At 55.6% G+C, this 25,913-nt stretch overlaps 1 protein-coding gene across 7 annotated transcripts; it reads right to left on the reverse strand.

Annotated features, from left to right (window-relative positions):
- Positions 1 to 3,277: 3,277 nt before the first annotated feature.
- On the reverse strand, positions 3,278 to 25,873 carry PEAR1 (platelet endothelial aggregation receptor 1). Of its 7 annotated transcripts, XM_054450366.2 has the most exons (24): positions 25,738 to 25,873; positions 17,299 to 17,403; positions 15,563 to 15,672; positions 14,738 to 14,842; positions 14,167 to 14,267; positions 13,222 to 13,314; positions 12,725 to 12,968; positions 11,852 to 11,972; positions 11,525 to 11,661; positions 11,236 to 11,448; positions 10,746 to 10,920; positions 10,539 to 10,659; positions 9,643 to 9,806; positions 9,449 to 9,551; positions 9,177 to 9,323; positions 8,827 to 8,952; positions 7,330 to 7,458; positions 7,085 to 7,213; positions 6,725 to 6,937; positions 6,425 to 6,513; positions 6,184 to 6,316; positions 5,947 to 6,015; positions 5,607 to 5,855; positions 3,278 to 5,060 (listed from the first exon to the last, which is right to left on the reverse strand). In XM_054450366.2, exons 3-24 carry the CDS (start codon positions 15,661 to 15,663, stop codon positions 4,909 to 4,911), a joined length of 3,114 nt encoding a protein of 1,037 aa, XP_054306341.1. In that variant the 5' UTR covers positions 15,664 to 15,672; positions 17,299 to 17,403; positions 25,738 to 25,873; the 3' UTR covers positions 3,278 to 4,908. The 7 variants fall into 7 exon arrangements, with proteins under 7 accessions (XP_054306341.1, XP_054306331.1, XP_063506322.1 ...); XM_054450356.2 differs by lacking the exon at positions 17,299 to 17,403; XM_063650252.1 differs by lacking the exons at positions 14,738 to 14,842; positions 17,299 to 17,403.
- Between the last annotated feature and the right edge of the window lie 40 nt (positions 25,874 to 25,913).

Consider the following 25,913-nt stretch of genomic DNA (forward strand, 5'->3'; position numbering starts at 1 on the left):
TGCAGTGGTGTGATCTCAGCTTACTGCAACCTCTGCTTCCCAGGTTTGAGCAATTCTCCTGCCTCAGCCTCCTTAGTGGCTGGGATTACAGACGCGCACCACCATGTCTGGCTAATTTTTGTATTTTTAGTAGAGACGAGGTTTCACCATGTTTGCCAGGCTAGTCTTGAACTCCTGACCTCAAGTGATCCTCCCTCCTCGGCCTCCCAAAGTGCTGGGATTACACGCATGAGCCACAGCGCCCAGCCCAATGCACATACCTTAATTTTAAAAATACTTTATTGCTAAAAATGTTACTATCATCTGAGTAGTGAGTCATTATCTTTTCACTGATGCAGCGCCTTGCTTTGAGGTTGATGGCTGCTGACTGATCAGGGTGGTGGTTGCTGAAGGTTGGGGTGCCTGTAGCAATATCTTAAAATAAGACAACAGTGAAGTTTGCCACATCGATTGACTTCCTTTCACAAAAGATTTCTCAATAGCATGCAATGCTGTTTGATAGCATTTAACCCATTGTAGAACTTTTTTCAAAATTGGAGTCAATTCTCTCAAATCCTGCCACTGCTTTATGAACCAAGTTTATGGAATATTCTAAATCGTTTCTTGTCATTTCAACAATGCTTACAGCGTCTTCACCAAGAGTAGATTCCATCTCATGAAACTGCTTTCTTTGCTCATCCATAAGCAACTCCTCATCCATTCAACTTTTATCATGAATTGCAGCAATTCAGTTTCATCTTCAGGCTCCACTTCTAATTCTAGTTCTCATGCTATTTCTACCACATCTGCAGTTACTTACCTCCTCCACTGAAGTCTTGAACCCCTCCAAGTCATCCATGAGGGGTGGAGTCAACTTCTTCCAAACTCCTGTTAGCATGGAAATTTTGACCTCCTCCCATCATGAATCACAAATGTTCTTAATGGCATTTAGAATGGTGAATCTTATCTAGGGTTTCAGTCTTACCCAGATCCATCAGAGGAATCACTATGTATGGCAACTCATGCTTTACAAAATGTATGTCTTAAATAATCAGACTTGAAAGTCGAAATTACTCCTCAATCCACAGGCTGCAGAATGGATACTGTATTAGCAACCATGCAAACAACATTAAATCTCCTTGTACATCTCCAGGTGCATTGTCAAGGAGCAATAATATTTTGAAAGGAATACTTTTTTTCTGAGCAGTAGATCTCAATAGTGGGCTTAAAATATTCAGTAAACCATGCTGTAAACAGATGTGCTATCATCCAGACTTTGTTCCTTTTCCAGAGCACAGGGACACAGGCAGGGTAAAATTAGCATTCTTTTCTATTTATTTATTTATTTTGAGACAGATTCGTGCTCTGTCACCCAGGCTGGAGTGCAGTGGCATGATCTTGGCTCACTGTAACCTCCACCTCCCAGGTTCAAGCAGTTATCCTGCCTCAGCCTCTCAAGTAGCTGGGAGTACAGGCGTGCGCCACCACACCTGGCTAATTTTTTTTGTATTTTTAGTGGAGATGGGGTTTCACCATGTTGGCCAGGCTGGTTTCGAACTCCTGACCTCAAGTGATCCTCCCCACTCGGCCTCCCAAAGTGCTGGGATTATAAGCGTAAGCCACCATGGCCGGCCTTTTTTTTTTTTTTCTTTGTAGAGACAGGATCTTGCTCTGTCACCAAAGCTGGAGTCCAATGATCATGATCATAGCTCACTACAGCCTTCTTTTTTTTTTTTTTTTTTTTTTTTTGATTCAGAGTCTCGCACTTTCTCCCAGGCTGGAGTGCAGTGGCGCAATCTCGGCTCACTGCAAGCTCCTCCTCCCGGGTTCAAGCGATTCTCCTGCCTCAGCCTCCCGGGTAGCTGGGACTACAGGCACCCGCCACCACACCCGGCTAATTTTTTGTATTTTTAGTAGAGACAGGGTTTCACTGTGTTAGCCAGGATGGTCTCAATCTCCTGACCTTGTGATCTGCCTGCCTCGGCCTCCCAAAGTGCTGGGATTACAGGTGTGAGCCACCGCACCCAGCCTCACTACAGCCTTCTAACTGCTGGCCTTAAGTGAAACTCCCACCTCAGCCTCTCAAGTTGCTATAACTACCGGCATGTGCCACCATACCACACTAAATAATCAACGTAATTCTTAAGGGCCTGAGGATTTTTGGAATGGTAAATAAGCACTGGCTTCAACTTAAAGTTACCAACTGTATTAGCCCCTAACACCTGTCCTTTGAAGCTCTGAAGCCAGACATTGACTTCTCTCTAGCTGTGAAAGTCCTAGATTGGCGTCTTCCTCTAATATAGGCTGTTTTGTCTACATTGAAAATCTGTTGTTTAGAGGAGCCACCTTCATCAATTGTCTTAGCTAGATCTTCTGGATAACTTACTGCAGCTTCTACATCAGCACTGGCTGTTTCACCTTGCACTTTTACGTTATGGAGATGGCTTCTTAAACTTCTTTCATTAAACTTCACGAACCAACCTCTGCTGGCTTCTAACTTTTCTGTAGCTTCATCACCTCTCTCAGCCTTCATAAAACTGAAGAGTTACGGTCCTGCTGTAGATTAGGCTTTGGCTTTTAAGGAAATATTGTGGCTGATTTGATCTATCCAGACCACTAAAAGTTTCTTCATATCAGCAATAAGGCTGTTTCACTTTTTTTTTTTTTTTTAACGGAGTCTTGCTCTATCACCCAGGCTGGAGTGCAATGGCATGATCTCGGCTCATGGCCAACTCCGCCTCCGGGGTTCAAATGTTTCTCCTGCCTCAGCCTCCTGAGTAGCTGAGATTACAGGTGTGTGCCACCACACCTGGCTAATTTTTTGTATTTTTAGTAAGGACAGGGTTTCACCATGTTGGCCAGGCTGGTCTCAAACTCCTGACCTCATGATCCACCTGCCTTGGCCTCCCAAAGTGCTGGGATTACAGGCATGACCCACCGCGCCCGGCCGGCTGTTTCACTTTCTTATTATTCATGTTTTCACTGGAGTAACGCTTATAATTTCCTTCAAGAACTTTTCCTTTGCATCCACAACTTGGCTATTTAGTGCAAAAGGCCTAGCTTTCAGCCTGTCTTGGCTTTCAACATGCCTTCCCCACTGAGCTTAATCATTTCTAGCTTCTGATTTTAAGTGAGGGATGTGTGACTATTCCTTTCACTTCAACACTTAGAGGCCCCTGTAGGGTTATTAATTGGCCTCATTTCAATATTGTTGTGTCTCAGGGAATAGGGAGGCCCTAAGAGAGGGAAAGACTTGGGGGAACGGCTGGTCGGTGGAGCAGTCAGAACACACACAACCTTTGCTGATTAAGTTTACCGTGTTATATGGGTGCGGTTCATGGCGCCCCAAAACAATTACAATAATATATCAAAGATCACTGATCACAGATCACTATAACACATATAATAACAATGAAAATGCTTGAAATATTGCAAGCAATTACCAAAATGTGATGTAGAGACCCAAAATGAGCACATGCTACTGGAAAAATGGTGCCAACGGATTTGCTTAAAGCTGTGTTGACACAAATCTTCAATTTCTTGCTTTGCTTTCCTTAACCTATTGCTGTCACCTATATGTCCCAAAACCTTCAATTTCTTTAAAAATTCTGCTACCTGTGAAGTGCAATAAATCAAGGCATGCCTGTATACTCTCTCCTGTTATCCTGTCTCCAGCCTCTGCACCCCCCTCAGCCTCAACCCCTCTGCACCCCTGCCCCTGGCACCTTCCCACACCTGAGCTCTGCGTTGTTACCCTGTGGAAATGCCACCCTTTAGGGAAGTCTCCAACTTATTCAGTCTGTAACTGTCAGAGCACACAGGTGGCTCATCTATCTTAGCAGTTACTGCATGTCACTGGTACTTTAATTCAGTCAGCCACTCAGCCTTTTGGGGAGCATTTGTTGAGTGCCTACTCTGTGCCAAGGGAGAGCTAATATTGAGCATAAGCACAGGATTCTTGCCTTCAGGGAGCTTACAGTCTAGTGGGAGAGGCAGAGATTAATCAAATAATCACATAAAGAAAGAACACATTAAAGAAGTGCCTGGCACCCTGTAGGCCTTCTGCAGGTACCTGGTGAGTGAACACAGCTGCAATCAGGGCTGTGAAAGACGTACAGAGGGTGGACGCTTCCCTGAGGAGGAGGTGTAAAGGAAAAGCAGGGGTGAACAGGTGAGTGGGGGAGGAAGGGCACTCCAGGTGTGCAAGTCCCTGTGCCAGAAAGAAGAGTGGCCTACAGGAGGACCTAGAGGCCGGTGTGACTGTTGTGCAGTGACAGGAACACAGTTCAAGGTGAGGCTGGAGAGACAGATGGGCCAGGCAAAGCAGGGCCTTTAAGGCCTTCAAAAGTTTTGATGCTGGCAGAAGAGCAAAGGGGCACCTATGAAGGCTCTCAGGTAGGGAGTTACTAACCAGCCTGTATTTTGAAATTATGAGCCGTGCATTGGAAGGTTCACTGAATCAATGGAGGAGGCCAGTTAGGAGGCTACTGCTAGAGTTAATTGGGTTGGGTCCATCTCCCTACTAAATGGTAAGTGCCCTAGGACAGAACCTGTGCCTGGTACCCTTCTAAAATCACAGAAACACACACACGCACAGAGCCCAGCCCAAGCGTGCACAGAAAAGGTACCCCACACACACGTCTGAAATCAGAGTTACCCAGCAACTTCCAACCCACCAGTTTATGTACACAGGGCCCTGGGGGCCTTGGGAGCAGTGGGTTGGGAAAGGGAGCCATGCATCTTGCTGATCAGCGTCTCCCATGGTAGAACCCGGGAACGAGGCTCCCATCACTTGCTCCGTTAAGTGTTGTTCATGTTCACGGCCTGCCGGTCCACTCCCTGCTCCTGGCAGGGGTACACTAGGCTCTGTCCCCAGCCTTGAGCAGCAACAGCCAGGTGTGCTGGCCTCTGCCACACCATCCTGGCTCCTCAACGGTCCTGGCGTCGAAGTGGAGGTGATGGGGGATGCCGTACTGGAGGCAAGTCATAATGTCCAGGGATGTGGCTGTTCTTGGGTGAGTCATAGTGGCCGGGGGGTAGGCCCGGAGGCAGAGGGGGCTGGGAGCCCACAGAGTCTCGGTCTGGAAACATGAGGACAGGATAAGAGGGAGTAGCTCCTCCCACCACTCTCCCCACTCCCACCACTCCCACTGTGCTCCTCTCCTCTTCAGCCTCTTTAAGGCAAAGAGAAGGAGACGGGGCCTGGATACATACACCAGTTTACTATCAGCTGGCCGTGCGGCTCCAAGCAAAACGCTCTTAGCTCCTCAGCTGCCAGTGGAGAAAGCCACCTCAGCCCGCCCACCTCCCAGGATATGAGGAGACTTTATCACCTGCCTGGCTCCCTACTTTTCTGGGTACCAACTCCACCACTCTGGTGCTGTACAACCCCACTTCAATCCTGAGCCCTGCGAAGTAGGTACACCATACTGTTCTCCAGATGAGGACACAGGCTCTGAGAGGCCACGTCACCTCCCCATCGTGCCTGATTTGAGCCTGAAGCTGACCCCAAAGGCCTCACTCTTGGTGCCACATCATGCCTTCTCCTCTCCCTCTGTTCCTTCTGTTTTTCTGCCTCCCTTGTCCCAGTTCTCTGCTGCTCCTGCCAGTGGAGAGGGAGGGCTCACCATGGATCAGGGGACTGGGCTGCTCATAGGTGCCACTGTCTCTCTGTGACTGGGGTTGCCGCCGCCTCTGGCTGTCCCAGAACTGAGGAGGCTGCCTGGGGGAAGATCCTGAGGGAGGGCCTTTCATCTCCATGTAGCTGCTCTCCCGGGGGCCCCCTGGCAAGCTGGGCAGGTCCCGGATGGTGGCATAGGGGTTCTCACTGCTCAGGGAAGCCACACTGGACCCGAGCTCCTCTTCAGAGATGAGCCCTAAGGATAGAGGAAAGAAGTCAGGCTCCATGGAGGCACTGGTTCCTTAGCCCCAGCTCAGCCGCCTCCCTTGTTGGCCCTGTGCCCATACCTTTATTATAGAATGGACCTGGGCCATTGCTGTAGCTATAGCTGTAGCTTCGGTCCAGGCGGCTGCTCCCTGAGGAGGAGGAGGCAACTGGTAATCAGCCCTCTGTCCCCTCCCCAGGCTCACACTTCCTCTAGAACTGGGGCCCAGAGCCCCCGTCTCCAGACACACACACTCAGACGTGGCATCTGGGCTGCACACATCCACCCGCACCAGAGACCCTGGCCTCCCGGCACCTACCCCTGTCCAGAGGCCCTGGAGGGGGCTCCCGGCGGTGCTTCCAGTCAGCAGGCAGGGTGGTGTGGTTATCATGCCCTTGGGCCCCACCTGGCCGCTCAGTGGCCTGCAGGCTGGCAAAGAGCGGGCCTGGAACCTAAGAGGGGACAGTGCAGGAGGGAGAGCAAGAGGCAAGGACAGGGTTTTCCAGAGAAGCAGGTCTGTGCGCTTCCCTCCATAGTGCACCCCCTCCCCCGGCACTGACCTTGTTAGGGGGTGGGGGGTTTGGGGAGCACTGCGACAGGGTGTGGTAGCTGGGGTTGGAGTAGTAGTGACTGTAGCTCGGAGGGACATCTGCATGACAGACACAAGCACAGGGTGAGCTCAGCGATGGGCAGGAGTCCAAGAGAGCTGTTTTGTCCCCGGAGATCAGTACTTTGGCCTCCCTGATCTCCCTTCCTCCCTCCTCCCCACTCCTCATCTTCCCTTCGGGTCACGCCCAGCATCCACTCTTGTGCCTACGAGCCAGCCACTCATCTGTGCCCCAGGCCCTGTGCCAGCTCACCTGGCATGACATACTCGGAGCCGTCCAGTCGCCCGCTGCTGTAAGCCACAGCCAAGTGGTGGTGTTCCTTGCCTTTTTGCCAGTGCCGATAGCCAATGAACAGTGCCACCAGGGCTACCACAAGGGACCCCAGCACTGCAATGCCAATCACTGCACCCAGCGAGTTATACGCTACTGGAGTGGTCGGCATCACTGTAAAGGGCTCCTGGATTCCTGTGTGGGATGGGGTGCTCACTCAGAATGGCATCTTGGCTCTGCTGCATGGGAGAGGTGCTCAGAAGGGAAGTAGGGACTGTATGAGGGGCCTAGGTCCCAGTTCCCTGGGGACAATGGGTGGGAAGGAGAGAGCAAAGAACTCACCAATCCTGCAAGGTGCACCACTGTGCCCTGGGGGACATACACAGGCCCCAGTCTCTGGGTGGCACTTTTCTCCAGGACCACACTGGCATGGCTGGGAGCAGTTAGCACCAAATGTCCCCAGAGGGCAGCCTGGGGAGACAGCCAAGAAGGCAGGCCGGCATCAGAGCAGCCAGGAAACTCTAGTCTCCTTTTTGGGTAAGGGTTAAGTTGGAGGCAGGGGCCTGGAGTTCCCCTTCTGTTGGTACCTTCTAAGCAGTGGTGTCCAGTCCAGCCTGGGGGGCAGATACAGCTCCCATCCTGGGGATGGCAGGTCCCACCATGGTGACATTGGCAGGTCTGGGCACAGTTTTCTCCCCAGTGTCCTGGAGGGCATGCTACGGGAGACAAGGGGCCTGTCTGGGGGGGCGGGTACAGCTTTTCCTGGATGAACTCTCAGCCCCCAGCATCACTGAAGCCTTTAGCTCAGCTTTGGTCTCCCTGGGGACACCAAAGCTTTGAACAGTATCTGCAACCAATGACTCACAAATGATTATTTCCAGCCCCATCTCTCCCCCAAACTCCAGACCCACATGTCCAACTACCTACTCAACATCTGCACTTGACTATCTAATAGCCACTTCAAAATAACGTATTCAGTGCCACACAACCGAAGGCTTCCAAGCTACCCCAGATGGATTTTTGTTTTGTTTTTAACATAAGACAGAAGTAAACGTCTATCCTGTTTAAGGCATTATTTTTGTGTGTCTAACGCTAGCAATAATCTAATAGTAGTTGTAACCAGATTCTATGGAAAAACTCTTCACCAAGATGACTTCCTTCTTTACCCCGCCTGCTGGTAAGCTGAAATTCGGCCTTCTTCATAACAGCCTGTTTCCTCTTTCCAAACTCGTTTTACTTGGCTTTTTTGGACTAATCTTTTCAATGATCTTAATACATTTTTGTGGGGGAAAGGCTCACAAAATAAAGAAATACATGTATTTATTAATATATAAATAAAAATAAACTGAAAATTGCAAAAGAAAAAAAGGGCTGGGCGCAGTGGCTCACACCTGTAATCCCAGCACTTTGGGAAGCCAAGATCACCTGAGGCGGGTGGATCACCTGAGGTCAGGAGTTCGAGACCAGCCTGGCCAATATGATGAAACCCCAGGGGTCTCTACTAAACATACAAAAATTAGCCTGCTGTGGTGGCGTGTGCCTGTAATCCCAGCTACTGGGCAGGCTGAGGCAAAAGAATTAACTGAACCAGAGGCAGAGGTTGCAGGGAGCTGAGATCGTGCCACTGCACTCTAGCCTGGGCAACAGAATGAGACTCTGTCTCAAAAAAAAAAAAAAAAAGAAAGAGAGGGAGAGAAAAGAAGAAAGAAAGAAGAAACAAAAGAAAGAAAGAAGAAAAGAAAGAGAGAAAGAAAGAAAGAAAGAAAGGAAAGAAAGAAAGAAATCAATCAATCAATCAAGAGAAAATGTCCCAAGCTAAGCCTATGATGTCCCCCGCTCCCATAAAAATACTGTTCTTCCCAGGCTTCCCATGCAGAAGGGCAGGAATTTTTTCCCCCTGACCTGTTCACTGCTTCATCCTTAGCACCTAGAACAGTACCCAGCATGTAGGTGGTGCCCAGTAAATATTTGCTCAAGGTGGGCCCAGAGGCTTTTATACCCGGGAGCTGGGGGACAGAGACCTCCCGTCCTCAGCACCCCCTCTCAGCATGCACATGTGCTCAGACACACAAGCTACCACATACGCTGGGAGCAGTCGGGGCCTGTCCAGCCAGCCAGGCAGTAGCAGGTCCCGTTCGAGGGGTGGCAGAAGGAGTGGTTAGTGCACTTGCAGGGCACACAGCGTTTGCCATAGCGGCCAGGCTGACAGGCTGGGGGAAAGGGGTACATAGTGATTGCGGGCAGAGGCCAATCCTCAATCAGCCCTTACCCCACCGTCTCCCTCCCTCCTTCCCACTGCAGTAACTAGTCTGAAGACAGGTCAGAGGAAGAGACCGGGGGTAAGGTCGGGGGCGGTGGGGGGGTGTGCTCTGGCATCTGACACTACACTGCCCCCCTGCTGGTGGCAGGTGGAAGGGGCAGTAGGGAGCCTCACATCTCTGGCAGGAGGGGCCTCGGAATCCGGGTGCACACACACAGTTGCCATTCTCAGGGAGACAGGTGCCCCCATTCTTGCAGGTGCAGGTGTTGCTACAGTTGACTCCCCATAAGCCCTCAGGGCAGGACAGGTGGCAGCGGGCGCCTGTGGGAGACAGCAGTCGGGTGTGCCTGGCTGGGCCCCCTTCAGTTCCAGGGGGCTCTTCTGGACACATTTCCTATAGATGCATCCCCCAATCCACAGTAGGCCTGGGGCCCCAGAATGCTCACCCATCCAGCCAGCCTGGCACTGACAGCGTCCATGAACAGGGTCACAGCCATCAGAGTGGTCACAGTCACAGTGACTGGCACAACCTTCTCCAAACTGCCCCTTCTTGGAGAAGGAGTGGGGAGCAGGTAGGCCTGTCAGCTGGGGGACGCCATGCCCTCCCCTCCCCCAGGCAGACAGGCTGTCCAGCACTCACCGGACAGGGAAGCTGGCAGTGGGCCCCATGCCACCCAGGGGTGCAGGTACAGGCTCCAGTTTGGGGGCTGCAGACTGCCTCATGGGCACACTGGCAGCTGGCATTGCAACCGAAGCCCCAGGTTCCAGGTGGGCAGGGCACAGAGCAGTTACCACGCTGCCAACCTGGAGGAGGGGCCTGGTAGGTAGGTATGGGGACCCAGCTCCCCTCCTGAGCAAGCACACAGTGGGAGCTGGCTGGGCCAGATTCTATGCTATGAGCTGGGGTGGGGTGGTGGGTGTTCACGACACCATAGAGGAGAAAAGCTTATGAACTATTTGATGTGGAGCAGAAGGCTAACTGCCTTCCAGTGAGGTACCACCCCATTGTGGGTCTGGGGTGCCTTCTGCAAAATAAAGGGGATGGCACTAAACCCAAATATTTACAGGGGCCCCATCAGGTAACTAAATGACTTATACAGAGGATGTGCCAGACAATAGGGAGTAGTGGGGACTGAAGATGGGAGACTTGTTAAACTTAATAGAGAGGTAGCCAAACAAAACACAACTGTATCAGAATCCAGCCTAAAGCTTGCCAACGTGTCACTCTGGCAGATGTGAGGCCCTTCCCAGCATGGTAATTGTGTTTCTGTATGACTGAGGGTGAGGGATGTTCACCGGTGAGGTGGCTTTTGGCCTCGGCCTTTAAGGACAGGTAGGATCTTTGTGGTTGAAGAAAAGCAAAGTGGATATTCCAGGAAGAAAGTAGCCTGGATACTTTCCCTGTGTCCAGCTGCAGCCCCTCCACCCTTACCCAGCAGCCGCTCCCCTGCCCTTGGCCTACCCATACTCTTGGACTCTCCCTTCTTCCCTTGGCCATCCCCCAAGTCTTGTCTCTGGGAAACTCCATCCTATTACCTTCCTTGCAGATGCACTCGCCGTCGATGGGTGAGCAGGCGATGGCATTTTCACATGAGCAGCGTGCAGAACAGTTGACACCGTAGGTGTCAGGAGGACAAAGACTAGCACAGTGAGGGCCCTGAAAGAGGATGAGCGGGTGAGAGGGGCGGCCCATTCCTTGGCCTCTCCACCTGACTCGCTTCCTTGCAGCGGGGCGCGCCTCACCGTGTAACCCGGCGCGCACTGACAGAGGCCGCTGGTAGCCTGGCAGACGCCGCCGTGCAGGCAGAGACAGTGCTCCTGGCACCCTGGCCCGTGCGTGTCCTGCGGGCAGCTCTCATTGCAGTGGAGGCCCGCCCAGCCCGGCAGGCAGGAGCACTCCCCGTTCATCGGGTGGCAGCTGGGGGCAGAGGCGGGGGCGTGGCGCGGTCTGAGCCGGGCAGGGGCAGGGCAGCTTCCCCGACCCCTCCGCGTGGTCAGTGGGATTCGCACATCCCTGAGGTAAGGGGGCCACTAGGGAGGCTCCGCGCTGTTCTGAAAACGGGGTTGGGGCAAGTAGCGGTACCCCAGGCCCCTCCCGGCCCCTGAGGTCCCTCCCTTTCCCCTTCTGTGACACCTGTCCCCCTTGGATATGGCCCTGGCTCTGTGGCGACTTCGGCCAGGAAGACCTCCCCATTGGCCTCCTGATCCTTTGACCACATGTCCCGCGGCCCACCTGAGGCTGTGCTCCGGGTCGCAGGTGCAGGGGGCCTGGCAGCTGAGACCGTAGAAGCCGTCGGGGCAGAGGCGATCCGTGCAGCGGTCCCCAGTGAAGCCGTGTTCGCACAGACATGCGCCGTTGGCCGGGAAGCAACGGGCGTCCGGGGCGCAGTCGCACGTCTCAGCACAGTCCTGCCCAAAGCGGCCCACCGGGCACTCCTCCCGGCACCTGGGCACCTAGCTGAGTGAGCCTGGCGGCGCCCCACCTCCTCCGTCCCGTCTCCCGCCCGCCCCACGCCACTCACCGATCCCCAGTGTAACCCGGAGCGCAGCGGCACTGCCCAGTGAATCGGTCACAGAGGCCGCCGTTGTGGCAGCGACATTCCTGGGAGCAGTTGGGTCCATGAAAGCCCTCTGGGCAGGGCAGGGAGCAAATGGTGCCCTGTGGGGATGAGGGGTCAACAGGGCCCCAGGCACCCAGCCTCCTCCCCAAGGCCACAGGACCCCTTAACACCCCCATAACCACAGAGCTCACACCCCTCACTCACACCCTCCTTGGAGCCCTGCTTAGCACCACCCACAGAATTCTCCCCAGACCCACACCCCATGCCCACAGGCCCCATCCTCCATACCATCCAGCCAGGGGGGCAGCTGCAGGAGCCCTGTGGGGTTTGGAAGACACCTCCATTTTGGCAAGGATGGGTGCTGGGGCAGAAGAAGCCAGAAGTGCCCTGGGAACAGGACACGTCACAGCTGCAGGACAGAGTGGGTGGAGTCAATGTGCAAACAAGAAATAACTGCTTCCCCTCTTGCCTCCAAGGACTGCCCCCACAACCCCCACCTCAGGACTTAGTGATTCACACTTGCTCTTTCCTGCTGGGGACTGTCGAGTCAGAAAGCAAAGGTTTCCAGGACTGGAAATGGCAGGGACACCCTGGCACCGGCAGGTGGGGGTGAGCAAAGAGCCACGGGTGGCATGTCTGCCTCTCGGGTGCCCCCACCTCCTCACCTTGGCTTAGCCTGTTCACTCTCGGGGAACATCTGTGTTCACTCTCGGGGAACATCTGTGCTACTGTAGTAGGCTCAACTCCACGAGCCCCTCCACAAAGTGTGATCCTGATTTCCACCTAGGTCTACCTTCTCCCTCCTGGGACTCCCCAGCTCCCCCTGCACCCTGCCTTGCAACAGGGTTCTCTGGGTCCTTGTCCCAGCCTCACTTTGCAGCATGCCTTCACACACGTGCTACCTCATGTTATCTTCACAGCCACCCTTCCATGTAGACAATACTATTCTCGTTTTACAGACAGGAAACAAGCCCACGAAGAGTCAATGATTTGCTCAAGGTCACTCCACTAGTGAGGAATAGGATCCACTGGGAACAGGATCTTGGCCTCCACACCATCCCCACACTTGGGGCCCTGTCTGAGTCGCCTCATTTCCCCACATAGGTCTGTGTTGCCTTGTGTCTGCGACCTTGTTAAAGTGTCATTCCCCCCATTACATACCTGGGCCCAGTTCTCTCTGCGGGGCAGAAGCAGGCTCCAGTCTGGGGATCACAGGGTGCCCCGTGGCACTGGCAGCGGAACTGGCAGGCAGGGCCATAGTAGCCAGGGGTACAGGACTGAAGGCAGTTCGGGGGCTGCAGACCAGAAGAGCAAGAACATACCCCACTCTTGGGATCACACGAGCTGTTGTTGCCGCAGCTGCAGGGCTTGTCACACTGTGGCCCCCACATTCCTGGGGCACACTCTGTGGGATAAGGAGGCGGGAAGGGGGTCACCAGGGGTCTAGCCCATCCTCAGCCTCCCCGTCTCTGTCTCCCAGCCCCCACAGGCCCACCCTGTCTTCCACATCTCCAGAAAAGGCAGGTAGCAGCAATGGGACTCTGGCGGGTAATCGCCCCGGGGTCCTAAGCACCGTGCCCTGGTAGGGAGGGTGTACCTGAGGGTCCTGTGACCCTGAAGTCACAAGAGGCCACTCCCTGGGGTCAGTAGCAACTCACCACTGGAACAGTCATCGCCCCGCCAGCCTGGCACACATTGGCACTGATTGGGTGCCACACAACGGCCATGGACACACTCCTGGGCACAGAGCGCTGGGACAGAGATGGGTGTGGTGAGATGTGTCCACCCCTGCCCCTACCCAGCTTTTATCCTGCAAAGCCTAACCCCACCTTCTTCCAAAACCAGGGACCTGAAGTTCTCCAAGCCCCAATTCTGCCTCTAAGATAAAGATGAGGGGCAGCAACTCAGGGGGAGAACTTAGCAAGATGCCAGTGTTCTGGGTTCCCCTGTTCCTTTTTGTGAAATTGTCCGAGCACCTTGTTGGGAAAATGCTTTGGGGGAGATCCTCAGAAGGGGACAGGACATGGACACTGTCCAGAGAGACGGCAGGTGGGGGCTGGGGTTCTCTGGAGAGCAGTGTTTGCAGAGGCTCGTGATGGGCAGTGGCTGAGGGAAGTGGGAGGAAGAGGAAGACAGGCTCCAGTCATCACAGGGTACTGGGAGGGGGGTGCAGTGGGGGCAGGAGAGACTGGATAGTGACAAGTCAGAGACCAATAGCGACAGAGAGTGAGAGAGAGGAAGAGACAGAGGCAGACCCAGACACCAAGTCCTGAGACACACAGTGACAGAGAGACAGAGACAGCGCAAAGACAGAACAAGAGCTCTAGGGCAGACAGCAATTCAGAGACACTGTTGAGGGACATGGAGAGATGGGGTGGGAGACACATGGGGCCGGCTGGAGAGAGGGGTGTGAAGTGGCAATGGAGAGGGAGGTGCTGATCCGCATCCTGGGGACAAGGCCAGGGAGAGGAGAGGAGGGGGGAGCCCAAAAGGGCAGAGGAGTAACCCCATTCTAGTGGGGGCCGGGAGGGACTCAGAAGGGTAGGCTAAGCTCCCCCCATTCCATTGCCCCACCCCGCTCCCTAACCCAACCCTGGACTCACGGACACAGAACCCCCTGCTCTCATAGAAGCCATGGCAGCACTGCAGGCGCTGGCGGTGGTCCGTCTTCACCACCTGACGGTACACGGTCCGGTATACAACCCTGCGGAGGCCAGGAAGGTGGCCCTCAGCCCTCCCTGCTGTCCGCACTCACCACAGTGTGGCCAGGGGGAGGCCAGGGCAGGGGCACCGCTTAACACTCTGGGCTGAGGGCGCATAGAAAGCACATTCCCCGTTTGAGGTTGCAGTGCACTACGATCTCGCACCGCACTCCAGCCTGGGTGACAGAGCGAGATCTTGTCTATTAAAAAAAGAAAGAGCATTCCCTTCTTGCCTCCCCCCGACCCCACAGGCACATACTGTCACATGCATGCGTACCCTAAACACACATACACACATTCACATATACATCCCATACACACGTACCCGACACAGACCATGCAGAATGAATCCCTAGAAGCCAGGAGTTTCCTCTGAGTTTCTGAGAAGCGAACAGGCACAGAGGGCCAGGGGCCAGCCTGAGGCAGCGACTCAGGTAGCCCCATCCACCCATGGAGGACGAGGAGCACTCACTTGGGCTGGGGGCAAGTATGGGGGCCCTCCCAGGGCCGCTCGCAGGGCTCTGAGGGGAGCAGGCTGAAGGGGCGGAAGTGGGACTCCTTGGTGGTGGTAGTGAAGCTGCAAGACAGGGAACAGGGTCAGGGCCGAGGGCGGGAGGAGGCCTGAGCGGCCACGACGGGAAAACGGCCATGAGGGCTTGGCCACAGTGGGGAATCCACAGCCCAACGCTGGGGCTGCTCCCCTAACCTAGGATGGGACCCCCATCCTGTCCCACCTCTCAAGTCTGGAGGGCTTCTCCCAGAACTGGAAGGTTCCTGGGATACCCTCCGTCAGAGCCCCCTTCCCACTCTATTGGACTGGAGCCTTCCATTTTTCTCTCTCTGCCCTCCCTCCGTGTATGGAAAGGGTGAGCGAGAACTGACTCCTGGGCCCAGCTGGCGGAGATGGGCTGAAGTATTTCCGGCTATATTCTGCCCTGGGTCTTTTCTCCCCGCCCTGTTTCCTTTGCTCCCCCTGGGCCAGCCCCTCTGCTTGCTCCACAATGAATGGCTCCCACTCTGCGCTCTGTTCCAAAGTTGGCCTCCCACAGGAACTAAGGGACAGGGACAGAGAAAGGATGGTTCAGAGACTGAGACAAGGTCAGAAATGGGGCTGGAGTCAAAGGCAACCCACAGAGAGGAGTAGAGAGAGCAGAAACAGAGAAATAGGCGGGAGGGGAGAGACTGGAGAGAAGGAAGGAGGTTAAAGAAGGACCAAGAAGAGGACCCCAGTAGGGACAATAGGGACAATCGGGAGCTAGGGCTTGGTGCCCTCAAGGTGCAACAGGGGCCCTCTCACCTTTCCCAGAAGCTGCAGGTGTTGGGATCACTGGGGTTGAGAGTTCCAGCCAGCCGCAGGCCCACAGCCAGGAGAAGGAGGGGACACAGAGGCGGTGACATTGCAGAGACCTGCAGCAAGACCGGCGCAGAGTGGGCAGTGGCGCTGCAACCAGCAGCCTGGAGGACCTGTCTGCAGAGATCTGAGCCGTGGGCATGCAGAAGAGACCAGACTGCGGCCCCGTGTCCTCTGGCCCCTTGCTCTGAGCTCCAGCTCCCCTACACCTCACTCCTGAACTGCAGTCACTTCCACGCCTCCGGTCTTTGCTCATAGTTTGCTTAGACACCCTCACGTCTCATTCTTCACCTGGAGTTCCCGTCTTTCAAGGTCTAGTTCAGGTGCCACCCCTTCCCTCCTCCACTTCCTGATCCTCATTGGCAGAAGACCCCACTCATTCCTTCTGGGAGTCCCAGTACCATTCACCCCCACCCCACTGTTCCAGTGCCTGCTCCCTGACCATGACTTCCAGAGGCCAGGACCCAGTGCGTTTCATCTCTGAATCCCCAGCCCCCAGCCCAGGCCCTACCCAGGGCACTTTGATATTTGTACCAATGTGTGAGACTGGAACCAGTGAGAGGAAGTGATGAGGGACTCAGCTTTGGGCTCAGTCAGAGGAAGAACTTTCCAACAGTCAGAGCGGCTCAGGAATAGAATCGGCTACCTCAGGTGGTGAGTTCCCTGTCACTGGATATATGCAGGCAGAAGCCAAAACCAGCCCGACGAAACGCTGTCAGGGGTTTCCTGCTCTATGTGGTGGGAGTGGGGCTGGGTCCAGGTGACCTCCCAACCAGTGGTGTGCTGGAACCAGCTTATACGGGCCCAGAGAGCCAATTGTACACGTCTCTTCCTAGCAATATGTTCAGTGATGTCACGTGAGTAGCTTGAAATCAGGCATGGGGGGTTATTGACACCAGAGAAACTAGCAAACACTAAAACCCAAGGCCAGTCTCCCTCCCAGAGTCAGTTGTGACACCTTAGCCAGCACACCACAACACCCAACTCTAGGTGCCTGAAGAGGTCACCAACCTGGCCTTGCATTTAAGGAAAAGCTCCCGCCTCCCTCAGACTGTCCTGTCAGCCATTTGGAAATGGGGTCCTCTCCATCCCCACCACCCCTGGCTCCCAGGACTTCAGACGACTCTGCTGCCTCAGCTCCTGAGCTCAGGAGAGGCTGAGTTACCGCAGTGCCCATCCCCACAGCCGGCTTCAGGTTCTGCATTCCGTGTTCCCAAAACTTGCTCTGGCTCCCTGCTCTACGCCTCCCTGAGGCGCCTACATCTGCTTATAATTTTTCTGAGATGACAGAAAGGTCACGGTTGCTGGCCCCTTACCCCCCTGAGTATCTCTGGAATGTTGCTGCGTGGCCCCACCCCACACCCCACACCCACACACTCCCAGGGTCCCCACAGCCACTCTCAGCCCCAAGAAGGGCGGCCCCTCCGTCCCTCCAGGTCTAGGCTCCTAACTTAACCCCATCTCATCCGCCCATGTTCCTCCTTCACCTTTAACCCTCCAGCAGCCAAATCTCCAGCTTTTCATCCAGGATGCTGGCCCACCTCTCCTCCCAGTGCCAGGGTCTACCAACCCATCCAGTGCAGCCCAGCCGCATGCCCCATCACACTTCCCGCAGGGCGAATCTCAGCCTCTAGCCTCCTCTGTGCTTCCTCCTATCCATCCTCAGTCCCCAAGTAACTCACCAGGTAAGGCCTGCCCACAACTCAGCCCCGGGGCCTGGGGCCTGGGGCCTGGGGCCTGGGGGCCAGGGAATGTCCTGGGGGATCCCAGCATTCAGGATATGAAGCCTGAAAACAGGAAACAGAGCCTGGCTGGGAAGAGGGACAGCAGGGAGCGTGACGGGGGTGGCTGCATCCCCCCACCATCCTGAATGCAGTGGGTAGCATACGGGAGGGCCATGACCAGAAGCCTCTTTCTGGCGGCTTGTCTCCAGAGCTCACACTGTGGCCCCCTCTGAAGGGGAGAGGCTACGATCAGGAGTGCCCTAGAGACACTCCCCAGAGTCTGTCCCAGAGCTCCACCCCCACATCACCCAGACACATCCCCACTCCCAAACAGAGTCATCCCTTCTCCCAATGTCCCCAAACCATCCCCTCCCACCCTGCCCTGCTCCAGCTATCTTCCCAGGCCCAGTGCCCACTCCAGGGCTCGCTCTGCCTAGCCCCAGCTAACCTTCTCTCTACCTCTCCCTCAGTGTGGTTGGCAGCCAAGGCCCTGGGCAGGACCCCGAGCCCTCCATACGCCTCTGCCTGGTCTCTCGGTCTCCACACTCCCCTCTTCCCGGACCCTCAGCTCTGGCCCTGGCGTGGGGCCCCTGTGCTCCAACTGCAGCTCAGTCTGTCTGAAGCCAGGCTCATCACCCTTGTCCCTGGGTAAGCCTCATCTCCTGAGACACACAAGGACTCCCCAGCCATCCCCCTGCCCTGGATCTGTTCACAGAGCCTATGGCATGGTGGCATGGACAAAACTTGTCGCAGGAAGGACTCGAGTTAAGGCCCAGGGAGGAAGTGCCATATAGGTTGAGCTGTTGTTGGGCCGAGAAAAGGTCCTTCCTCCCATTCCTGTCAGCCCCTACCCACCCAAGTCCTGTCCCTGTCACCTCCTCCCAGCCAACTTCTGGAGGACACGGTTCACCTGGGGGGCTTTGAGATGGACTGAAGGACTGAGGAGCATGAGGAGGGGCTGACTCTCATCCCCACCCACTTCTGGCTGGCTGGGAGCTTAGCTGGCTGGAGGGGTGGGTAGGTTCTGTTTTCCCAAAGGTCCTCAGGGTAGGGCCGGAGTGCGGAGGAGGCATCGGCTGGTCAGCCCAGGGGCTGGAAGCCAGGGTAGGGTCAGGGGATATTAGTGGGTGGCCCAGGGAGGGGACGGAGGGGATGGGGCTCCTGGCAGGAAGAGGAAGGTTTTGGCTTGACCATCCTCTGCCTCTGAGAAGGGAACACAGGCCAGACCATGAGCCCAGAGCCCCAGCCTGGCCTCCAGGCTAGTTCCCATCTAAGCCTTTGTCCCTGAGGGGCAGGGCACCTGAGCCCGGCCCATGCTCCCCCAACCCCTTCCAGCCACAGCAGCAATGGGCCCCAAGAGATTGCACATACCCCTCAAGGGGGTGAAATGAGACCACTCCTGGGCCCCTGTTCTGCCCTGGGGGCCCACAGTGCACTCACTGAGGGGGACCCTGGAGCACCCCCACTGCAGGCTTGCTTCTTCTCATGCAGAGGTCCCCTCCTGTTCCCCTACTCAACCTTCACCCTCCAAGCCTCCGGTTTGAGGGACTCAAACACCTTCCTTCCCAAGAATCATAAGGTGACCCCACGTATCGTTCACTGAGCTGCGACAGGCAGGGTGTTGAGAGATTTACATGGATCATCACATTTAAAGTTTACATGAACCCCTTGTAGTAGGTGTTATGGCCCACTTCAGAGAGGAGGAAGCAGGCACAGACACAGCCAGGAGTGTCAGAGCTGGGATCCAAATCCAGGCTGCTGGCAGAGGACTCCCCATGATTCTATTCTTTCCCAAGCCCAGATGGGAAGCCCAGGGGCTCTGTATCTTCTTTTTAAAAGTGTCTCTTATGGGGGTGGGGGAGCTAGCAGGGGGTTGGACAGGAGAAGGGGATGGGGGTGGGGGCTGCCACAAGAACATGATCAGAAACGTGGGAACTGAGATGTGTTTACAGTCAAGAATGAGCTGACACTTCTCTCTCCTCCACCTCGAGATGCAAATCGGCTGGGCTCCTGGCCAGGCCCTGAGATCCCAGTCCCGCCTGCGCAGCCCAGCATCCCTGTCCTCTCAGCCTCCGAGCCCACACAGAAGACCAGATCACCCTCCCTGGGCTTCCCCAAACTCCAGCTCAGCTGTTTCCCTCTGGTGGGGAGCCCCCCTACCCTCACTGTGCCCCAGCCCCTCCTAGGAGGAAGGAATTGAGTGTGGGCTCTGGGGGAGCAGGGGTGGAGGAGATTAGAATTCCTGGTGGACAAGAGGATCCATTTCTATAGAAAGCAGAGAGTAAGGGTGATGGAAGTGAGACAGCCGAAGGGACTTCCCCACGGGCTCCCTTCCAGCTTCTCTGGGAAGTCATGTAGCATAGGATAACCCCTCAGCTCTGCACCCCCAACCCCTGCCCAAGTTCAAGCCTGGGTGTGAATCCCAGCCTGCAGTTCCCTCACCTAGAAAATGGGGGTGAGATTAGTGCTTCCTTTGTAGGGTCGCTGTGCAGACTAAATGAGTTGATCTAGATAAAGCGGTTAGACCCAGTACCTAATATGCTCAGTTAACATTAGCTGTCTCCATGATAGCGTCCTCAGTCCCACTCCTCCTCCTGCACCCAATGTGGCCCCCATCCGCCCTCCCCTTGGTGCCTTTGGGTATTAATTCCAGGAAAAACCTTCTTGTTTTTTTCTGAAGAACCCCCAGGATGATCCGGGAATGGGAATGGGGCCGCAAATGCTGACAGAGAGAAAGGAAGTGGGGGCGGGAGGGGGCCAGGCTCCCCCGAGAACCTGATCCCCCAAAACGATGGGCTGCCCGCCAGGTGCATCTTCAAGCCAGATGCGGTTGGCAAGGCAGAATGCCTAAATTCTGCTTCCCCAAGCCCTGGGCCTAAGCACCAACCCCACTTCCTTGCTCGGTCTGACTGCCCCCTCCTCTCTTCTCCATCTCCCTCTTTCTCTCATCACTTCCCACCCTGGAGTACAAAGCTTCTAGTCCTATCCCTGTTACTTACAAACTGTGTAACCTGAGTTATAATACATAACTTGAGTCCTCTGATCCTCCATCTCCTCATCTGTAAAATGGGAGACTAGCACTCCCCGCCATCTCTCAGCGCCCTGCAAAGGTTGGAACTGTTGGTTCCAGTGACCATTCTGGAACAGAACCTCAGACCTCAGACTAGAGCCTGCTCCGCGGATGTGTGTTGATGCAAAAACAGAATCCTCCAAGCTCCAGGGTTTCTGCCTCTTCTTTTTTGACTTTTTTTTGTTCTTCATCAGAAACTCTCCTATCTGCCTTTCCCCATCCCCTTCCTTCATCAGCTTCTTGGTCTCTGTCTGCCTGCCTCTCTTCTTCCGTTTGTATACTGCCATGTACAGTTGTACGGTGTATTTACTGCATAACAGCATCCACTTTCAAGGGCAGAGTGGAAGCTGAACTCCAGCTACAATCCACTCACTAAAGCCATGCGTCTTAGCTTGGTGCTAAGGTTGTCTTGCCCTGTATCTCTCTTGTCTTTCTGTCTGTCTCCCTGTCTCTGTGTCTGTTTCTCTGTGGCCTTTTCTAACCTATCTTTGTCGTGGAGACAGGATCACTTAGTCCTTCCCACCCAGCAGTGAGATCCCAGTCCAAAGACTTCTCCCCTTCCTCCCCACACAGGGAGCTCCCCCAGCAGCCTGCTGCTCTCCACAGGCTACCCAGTACACCCATGTACACACTCGCACACTGAAGCACAGAGCACTGCCTATATCCCGCCTGGCCAGGCCCTCGGCACGCCGGGCATGTCTGCCGGATGGAGAAACAGGAAGCCTGCGTGTGCAGCCAGAGTGCGCCAGAGGCTGGGCGGGAAAGGGGCAGGGGTGAGGGGCTGGACTTGTGTTCTCTGTGGCTCAGGAAACAGAAGCTAGAGGGTCCTAGGTCCGACCTGTTTACTCATCAGGAAATGGGGCAGCTGCAGGGATCCTGATTCACACATCTATCGCACCCCTCCCAGAGGGTGTCGCCAGTGCCAGTCCCAACCCTCGCCGCCACCCTGGAAGGTGCTGGTGATTGTCATCCCCATTTCGTAGGCAGCACAGTGGAGGGTCTCAGGTAAAATGCCTTGCCAAGGGCTGTCTGGCTGCCAGGGGCAAGAGCAGGATTCAAATCTGCTTCAAAGGACAAAGCAGTGTGGGGAGGTAAACCCTGGGTGACATAGACTAGGGAGCAGTGCCCCCTCAGGCCCACCCTGCTCATCGCCACCCCGACAGTGCTTTCAGAAAGTGCCGTGGCCACTGCCCCTCTCTCCCACTCTCTGTGGCTCCCTACACACCAAGAAAGAACACCCAGGGGGCCAGCCCCTACAAGGGGGTCCAGCTTCATTGCCTCTACCCCTGCGCTCCCATCACACTGGACAGCCGCTGACCCCACATGCCTCTCACCACACCGCCACCGTGGCTCAGGCCACCCCTACCCCTGAAATGCCCAGGTTCTACCCAGCCTCAAGGCCAGCCGCTTCCAAGAAGCCCCTCAGTGGCTCCAGGCTCACACCCTCCTCCCTGCTCTCCAGGCCTTCCTGCAGGCTCTCGGCACAGTTACCACAGACTTGCATGGCCTCAAGGAGGCCGGGGTTGCTCTTCCCCCTGAATGCCCTGAGGCTGGCTCCCAGCTGGACATGCACCTGTCCCTGGAGGCTCCACACCTCCCCGAACCCCAGCCAAAGTCCTGGCACCAGTGTACCTCCTCTGGAAGCAAGTGGAACTCACCCAGGCCAACCCAGGAGTTCACAGCCCCTGACATACTCCAAGTCTGCTGGGCTGATTAGGCTGATGGATACCCTATCTGTGATTGCTGGTTTGTGAGTCTGGTTTCCCCACCAGGTTGGACTCCCTCAAATCTTATTCCTCTCCAAGGCTCTGTGAGCAGGCCTGGGTGCCCCCTGGGTGTTTCCTCGCGGCTCCCATCCTATGAGTCATTATGCTTTTATTAAAGTCAGTCTGCCTCACTGGACTGGAGCTCCCCGGGGACAGGGCACTTCTCTGCCTTCCTCACCACTGTAACCCCAGGACTGGCCAGCACCTACACCCAGGATGGCCGGCACCCAACAGGCAATAACTAAACATTTGTGTGGAGTGGATGGACTGATACACCCTGAAATCTTTCTGACTCCAGTGCGCCTTGACTTTCCCAGGAATGGGAGAGAGGAAGAGATGCTCAGAAGCTGTGGCTTCTCCCCGTACTCCAGACAGTAGAGCTGGGCCCTTGTCTCGGGGGCCCTCAAGACACAATGAGGTGAGCGTTTGATGAGATGTTGGAAAGTGGAAGGCAGAAAGAACTTTTCAACGTTACAAAGCAAAAGGCGGCTCCAGACTTGCCCTCCTGACCTCCAGCAGGAATTCCTCAGGGCCGGCCTCCAAGTTCCTATGGGATGAGTGCACAACAGCACCAGGCCCTGAGTCACCTGGAGGTGGAGGGGCATGCCCACACCGCCTGAGCCCTCATCCTGTGCCTCCCCATCCAGGGCCAACACCCCCTCACTGTCCACTGCACACATCTCCCGCTACACAGAGGGACTGGGCCCCAGGTGCCACTTCATGGGGGTAGGACGGAGGGCAAAAGCGGGAGGGCATGAGCACCCACCAGCAGTGAGCGCGCTACGCCCCAGGGCCCACCCACCTGCAGGGATCCTGATTCACACATCTATCGCACCCCTCCCGCAGGCTGTCACCAGTGCCAGTCCCAACCCTCGCCGCCACCCTGGAAGGTGCTGGTGATTGTCATCCCCATTTCGTAGGCAGCACAGTGGAGGGTCTCAGGTAAAATGCCTTGCCAAGGGCTGTCTGGCTGCCAGGGGCAAGAGCAGGATTCAAATCCGCTTCAAAGCACAAAGCAGTGTGGGGAGGTAACTCCTGGGTTACCTCCCAGGTACTGGGATATTAATTACTGTGCCTCGTTAAACGTGTACTGTGGCTAGATCCTGTCTTTCAGTTCTCCCAGCAGCCTATAAAGTAAGCGCTATTATGCCTCCCATTTTATGAAGAAATATTCCAGAAAGGTCCAGTGATTTGTCTTGGGCCACACAGGCAACTGAAGCCAGAGCAGGGATTTGGGCCAGGTCTATGTCATTCCAAAGCCTGTGCTGCTTTCTTTTTGTTTTATTTTGAGACAGGGCTTCACTGTGTGCCCAGGTTGGAATGCAGTGGCGTGATCATGGCTCATTGCAGCCTCAACCTCCTGGGCTCAAGTGATCCTCCCACCTCAGCATCCTGAGTAGATAGGCCCACAGGCAGGCACCACCACGCCCAGCTAATTAAAAAAAAAATTGTAGGGATGCAATCTCATTATGTTGACCAGGCCAGTCTTGAACTCCTGGCCTCCAGAGATCCTCACGCCTTGGCCTCCCAAAGTGCTGGGATTACCGGCATGAGCCACCTCGCCTGGTGTTTCCAGTGTGCTGCTTTCTAACCTCGTAGTTTCTCTTTGGTCTTCTGACTTTCTCCTCTCCCTCTGTCTCCACCTCCTTTTTGTTCTATCCCTAGGTCTCTGCTCTATTTTTCTAGGCTCTATTTTTCTAGGCTTTTCTCCCTCCGGGCATTTTGTTGTAATGAGTCTGTGCCTCTGCTGTGTCTCTGCATCTGTCAGCCTCTGTTTGCTTATTTATGTCTGTCTCTATCTCTGTCTTTGTGTTTCTCTCTCTCCTTCCCTGTCTTCTCTGTCCCTTCCTTCTGGCTTCTCCCCCGCAGGTTAGATGACAGGAGCCAACATCCTCCCCAAAGCTAGGATGGCACCCCAGGGTCCCCCATGAGTCCTGGGAGGCCTCTTTCTCAAGGCTCCCAAGGCTCCTCAGAGGAGAGGCTTGGGGAACACCGTGGTGGAGGCTCCACCTGGCCTCAGCCTCCTCCCCAGCAGTATGTGTCGGGTGCGGGGAGGCACACAGCAGCCCCATGACCTTCTATCTCTCTCCAGGTTTCCGACTGGTGGATGAGGCTGCCTGGAGCGTGAGTTTCCTCTTCTGGGAGAGTCTGATAGGAGATGTTGAGGGGGGACAGAGGGTGGAGGAACAGATGCCAACTCTCAGCTTCATCCTCCAGTGGAGAGAGAGGAAGGCAGAGAAGTGAGTCTGGCCAACTCAGCTCCTAGAGATGGCAGCCCCACCTGCAGTGGGGAACATGGTGGGTGGGCCTTCGGAGGCCTCAAGAGTGGGAGAGGCCACACAGCAGGGAGGAGACACAGGAGACAGGAGGGCTGCGCCCACACCCTGGCTTATGACTGGCTCACAAGCACACACAACAGGCCCTATACCATGAGCTGGTTTTGAGTGGGGTTCAGATATGAGCTCCCCCGTCTCCAACCATCCCCCTAGCACAGGCCAGCTTAGGCCAGGGTTGAGAGCTGACACCCAGCCCAATCCTGCCGGAGCTGAGGCCTGGCTGAGCCTGGGAACCTCAGGCCAGCACAAGCTGTTCCTGTCCCCGGGGACTAGGGTCACAGCCAGCCCCAGGAGAGGCCACTCATAACAGGCCAGAACAGGGGAGTGGAGAGCAGCTACTGGAGGCTGGAGATGGGGGTGGGGGTGAAGGGTGGCCTTGCTGGGGCCTGGGCTCCTGGACCCCCCACACACCCACCTGGCCCTTAGCACAACTTCAGATCATCAGCCTGCCAAGTTTTCTGAGGATCCAGATGCCCGGGACCTCAAGCTGAACCCCCAGTCCTCATAACTGGCAAAGATGTGAGAGCCGGGGACCTGCAAACCTGGGTCCTTCCCCTACATCCTCCCTCAAACATTTTTCCCCGCTGGGCAGAGAGGTGACACTGATAATCTGTTTATCTAGTGTCATTCAAAGCAGGAGACACGTTTTTGCTCACTTATGCCTCACAACCCATGAGGTAGGCCCTATATTATTCTCCTTTAGAAATGAGAAACTGAGGCACAGAGGTCAGGTCTCTTGACCAAGACCCCACAGACAGTAAGCTGCAGAGTGGAGGGTGGCACTTAGGCAGTCTTGGCTCCAGTGTCGATGCTCTTGTGGCTACACTTCCCTTGAAAGCCAAGGACAGCACCCGGTGCCGGCCAAGGACAGCACCCAGTCTTCTCTTCCCAGCCCTGGGAGGGGGCAGGGAGCCAGGCTGCCCCTGACTCACAAAGTCCGGGGACCAGGGGCTCAGGGAACAACCTCGCTAGCATTTCATCTCATTTACATGTTCATTACGGAAGGGAACCCACAACCCATCCTCTCTGGCCCCCTCCACTCTCCCCTTCCCCTCCTTCACGTCTCTCTCCATCCGTCCCTCTTTTCTACACTCCTGGGTCTGGGGCCTCAGACTCCAGTCGAGGAGGGGGACCTCAGGGACCGCACGCCCTTTCCCCGGGGCAGGGTGGTCTCCGGGGCCGCACCACCTGGGCCTCCCCTGCCAGGGGGCGCGCAGTCACTCACCTGCCTTGGGGCCCCGTCTCTCCTGCGGCCTGGGGTAGGAACCGCCGGGGTCTGCGAGGAGGACGACTGGACAGCCGAGGACGGGGCGAGGGTCCCCGCTTCGAGCCCCAGCCTGACTGCGGGAGCGGCGGGGAGGCGGGACGCTGCTGATCGCAGGGCCGGGAGGGGCGCCGAGG

The sequence above is a fragment of the Pongo pygmaeus genome, chromosome 1 (genome assembly GCF_028885625.2).
Source record: "Pongo pygmaeus isolate AG05252 chromosome 1, NHGRI_mPonPyg2-v2.0_pri, whole genome shotgun sequence".
NCBI classification, from domain to species: domain Eukaryota; kingdom Metazoa; phylum Chordata; class Mammalia; order Primates; family Hominidae; genus Pongo; species Pongo pygmaeus.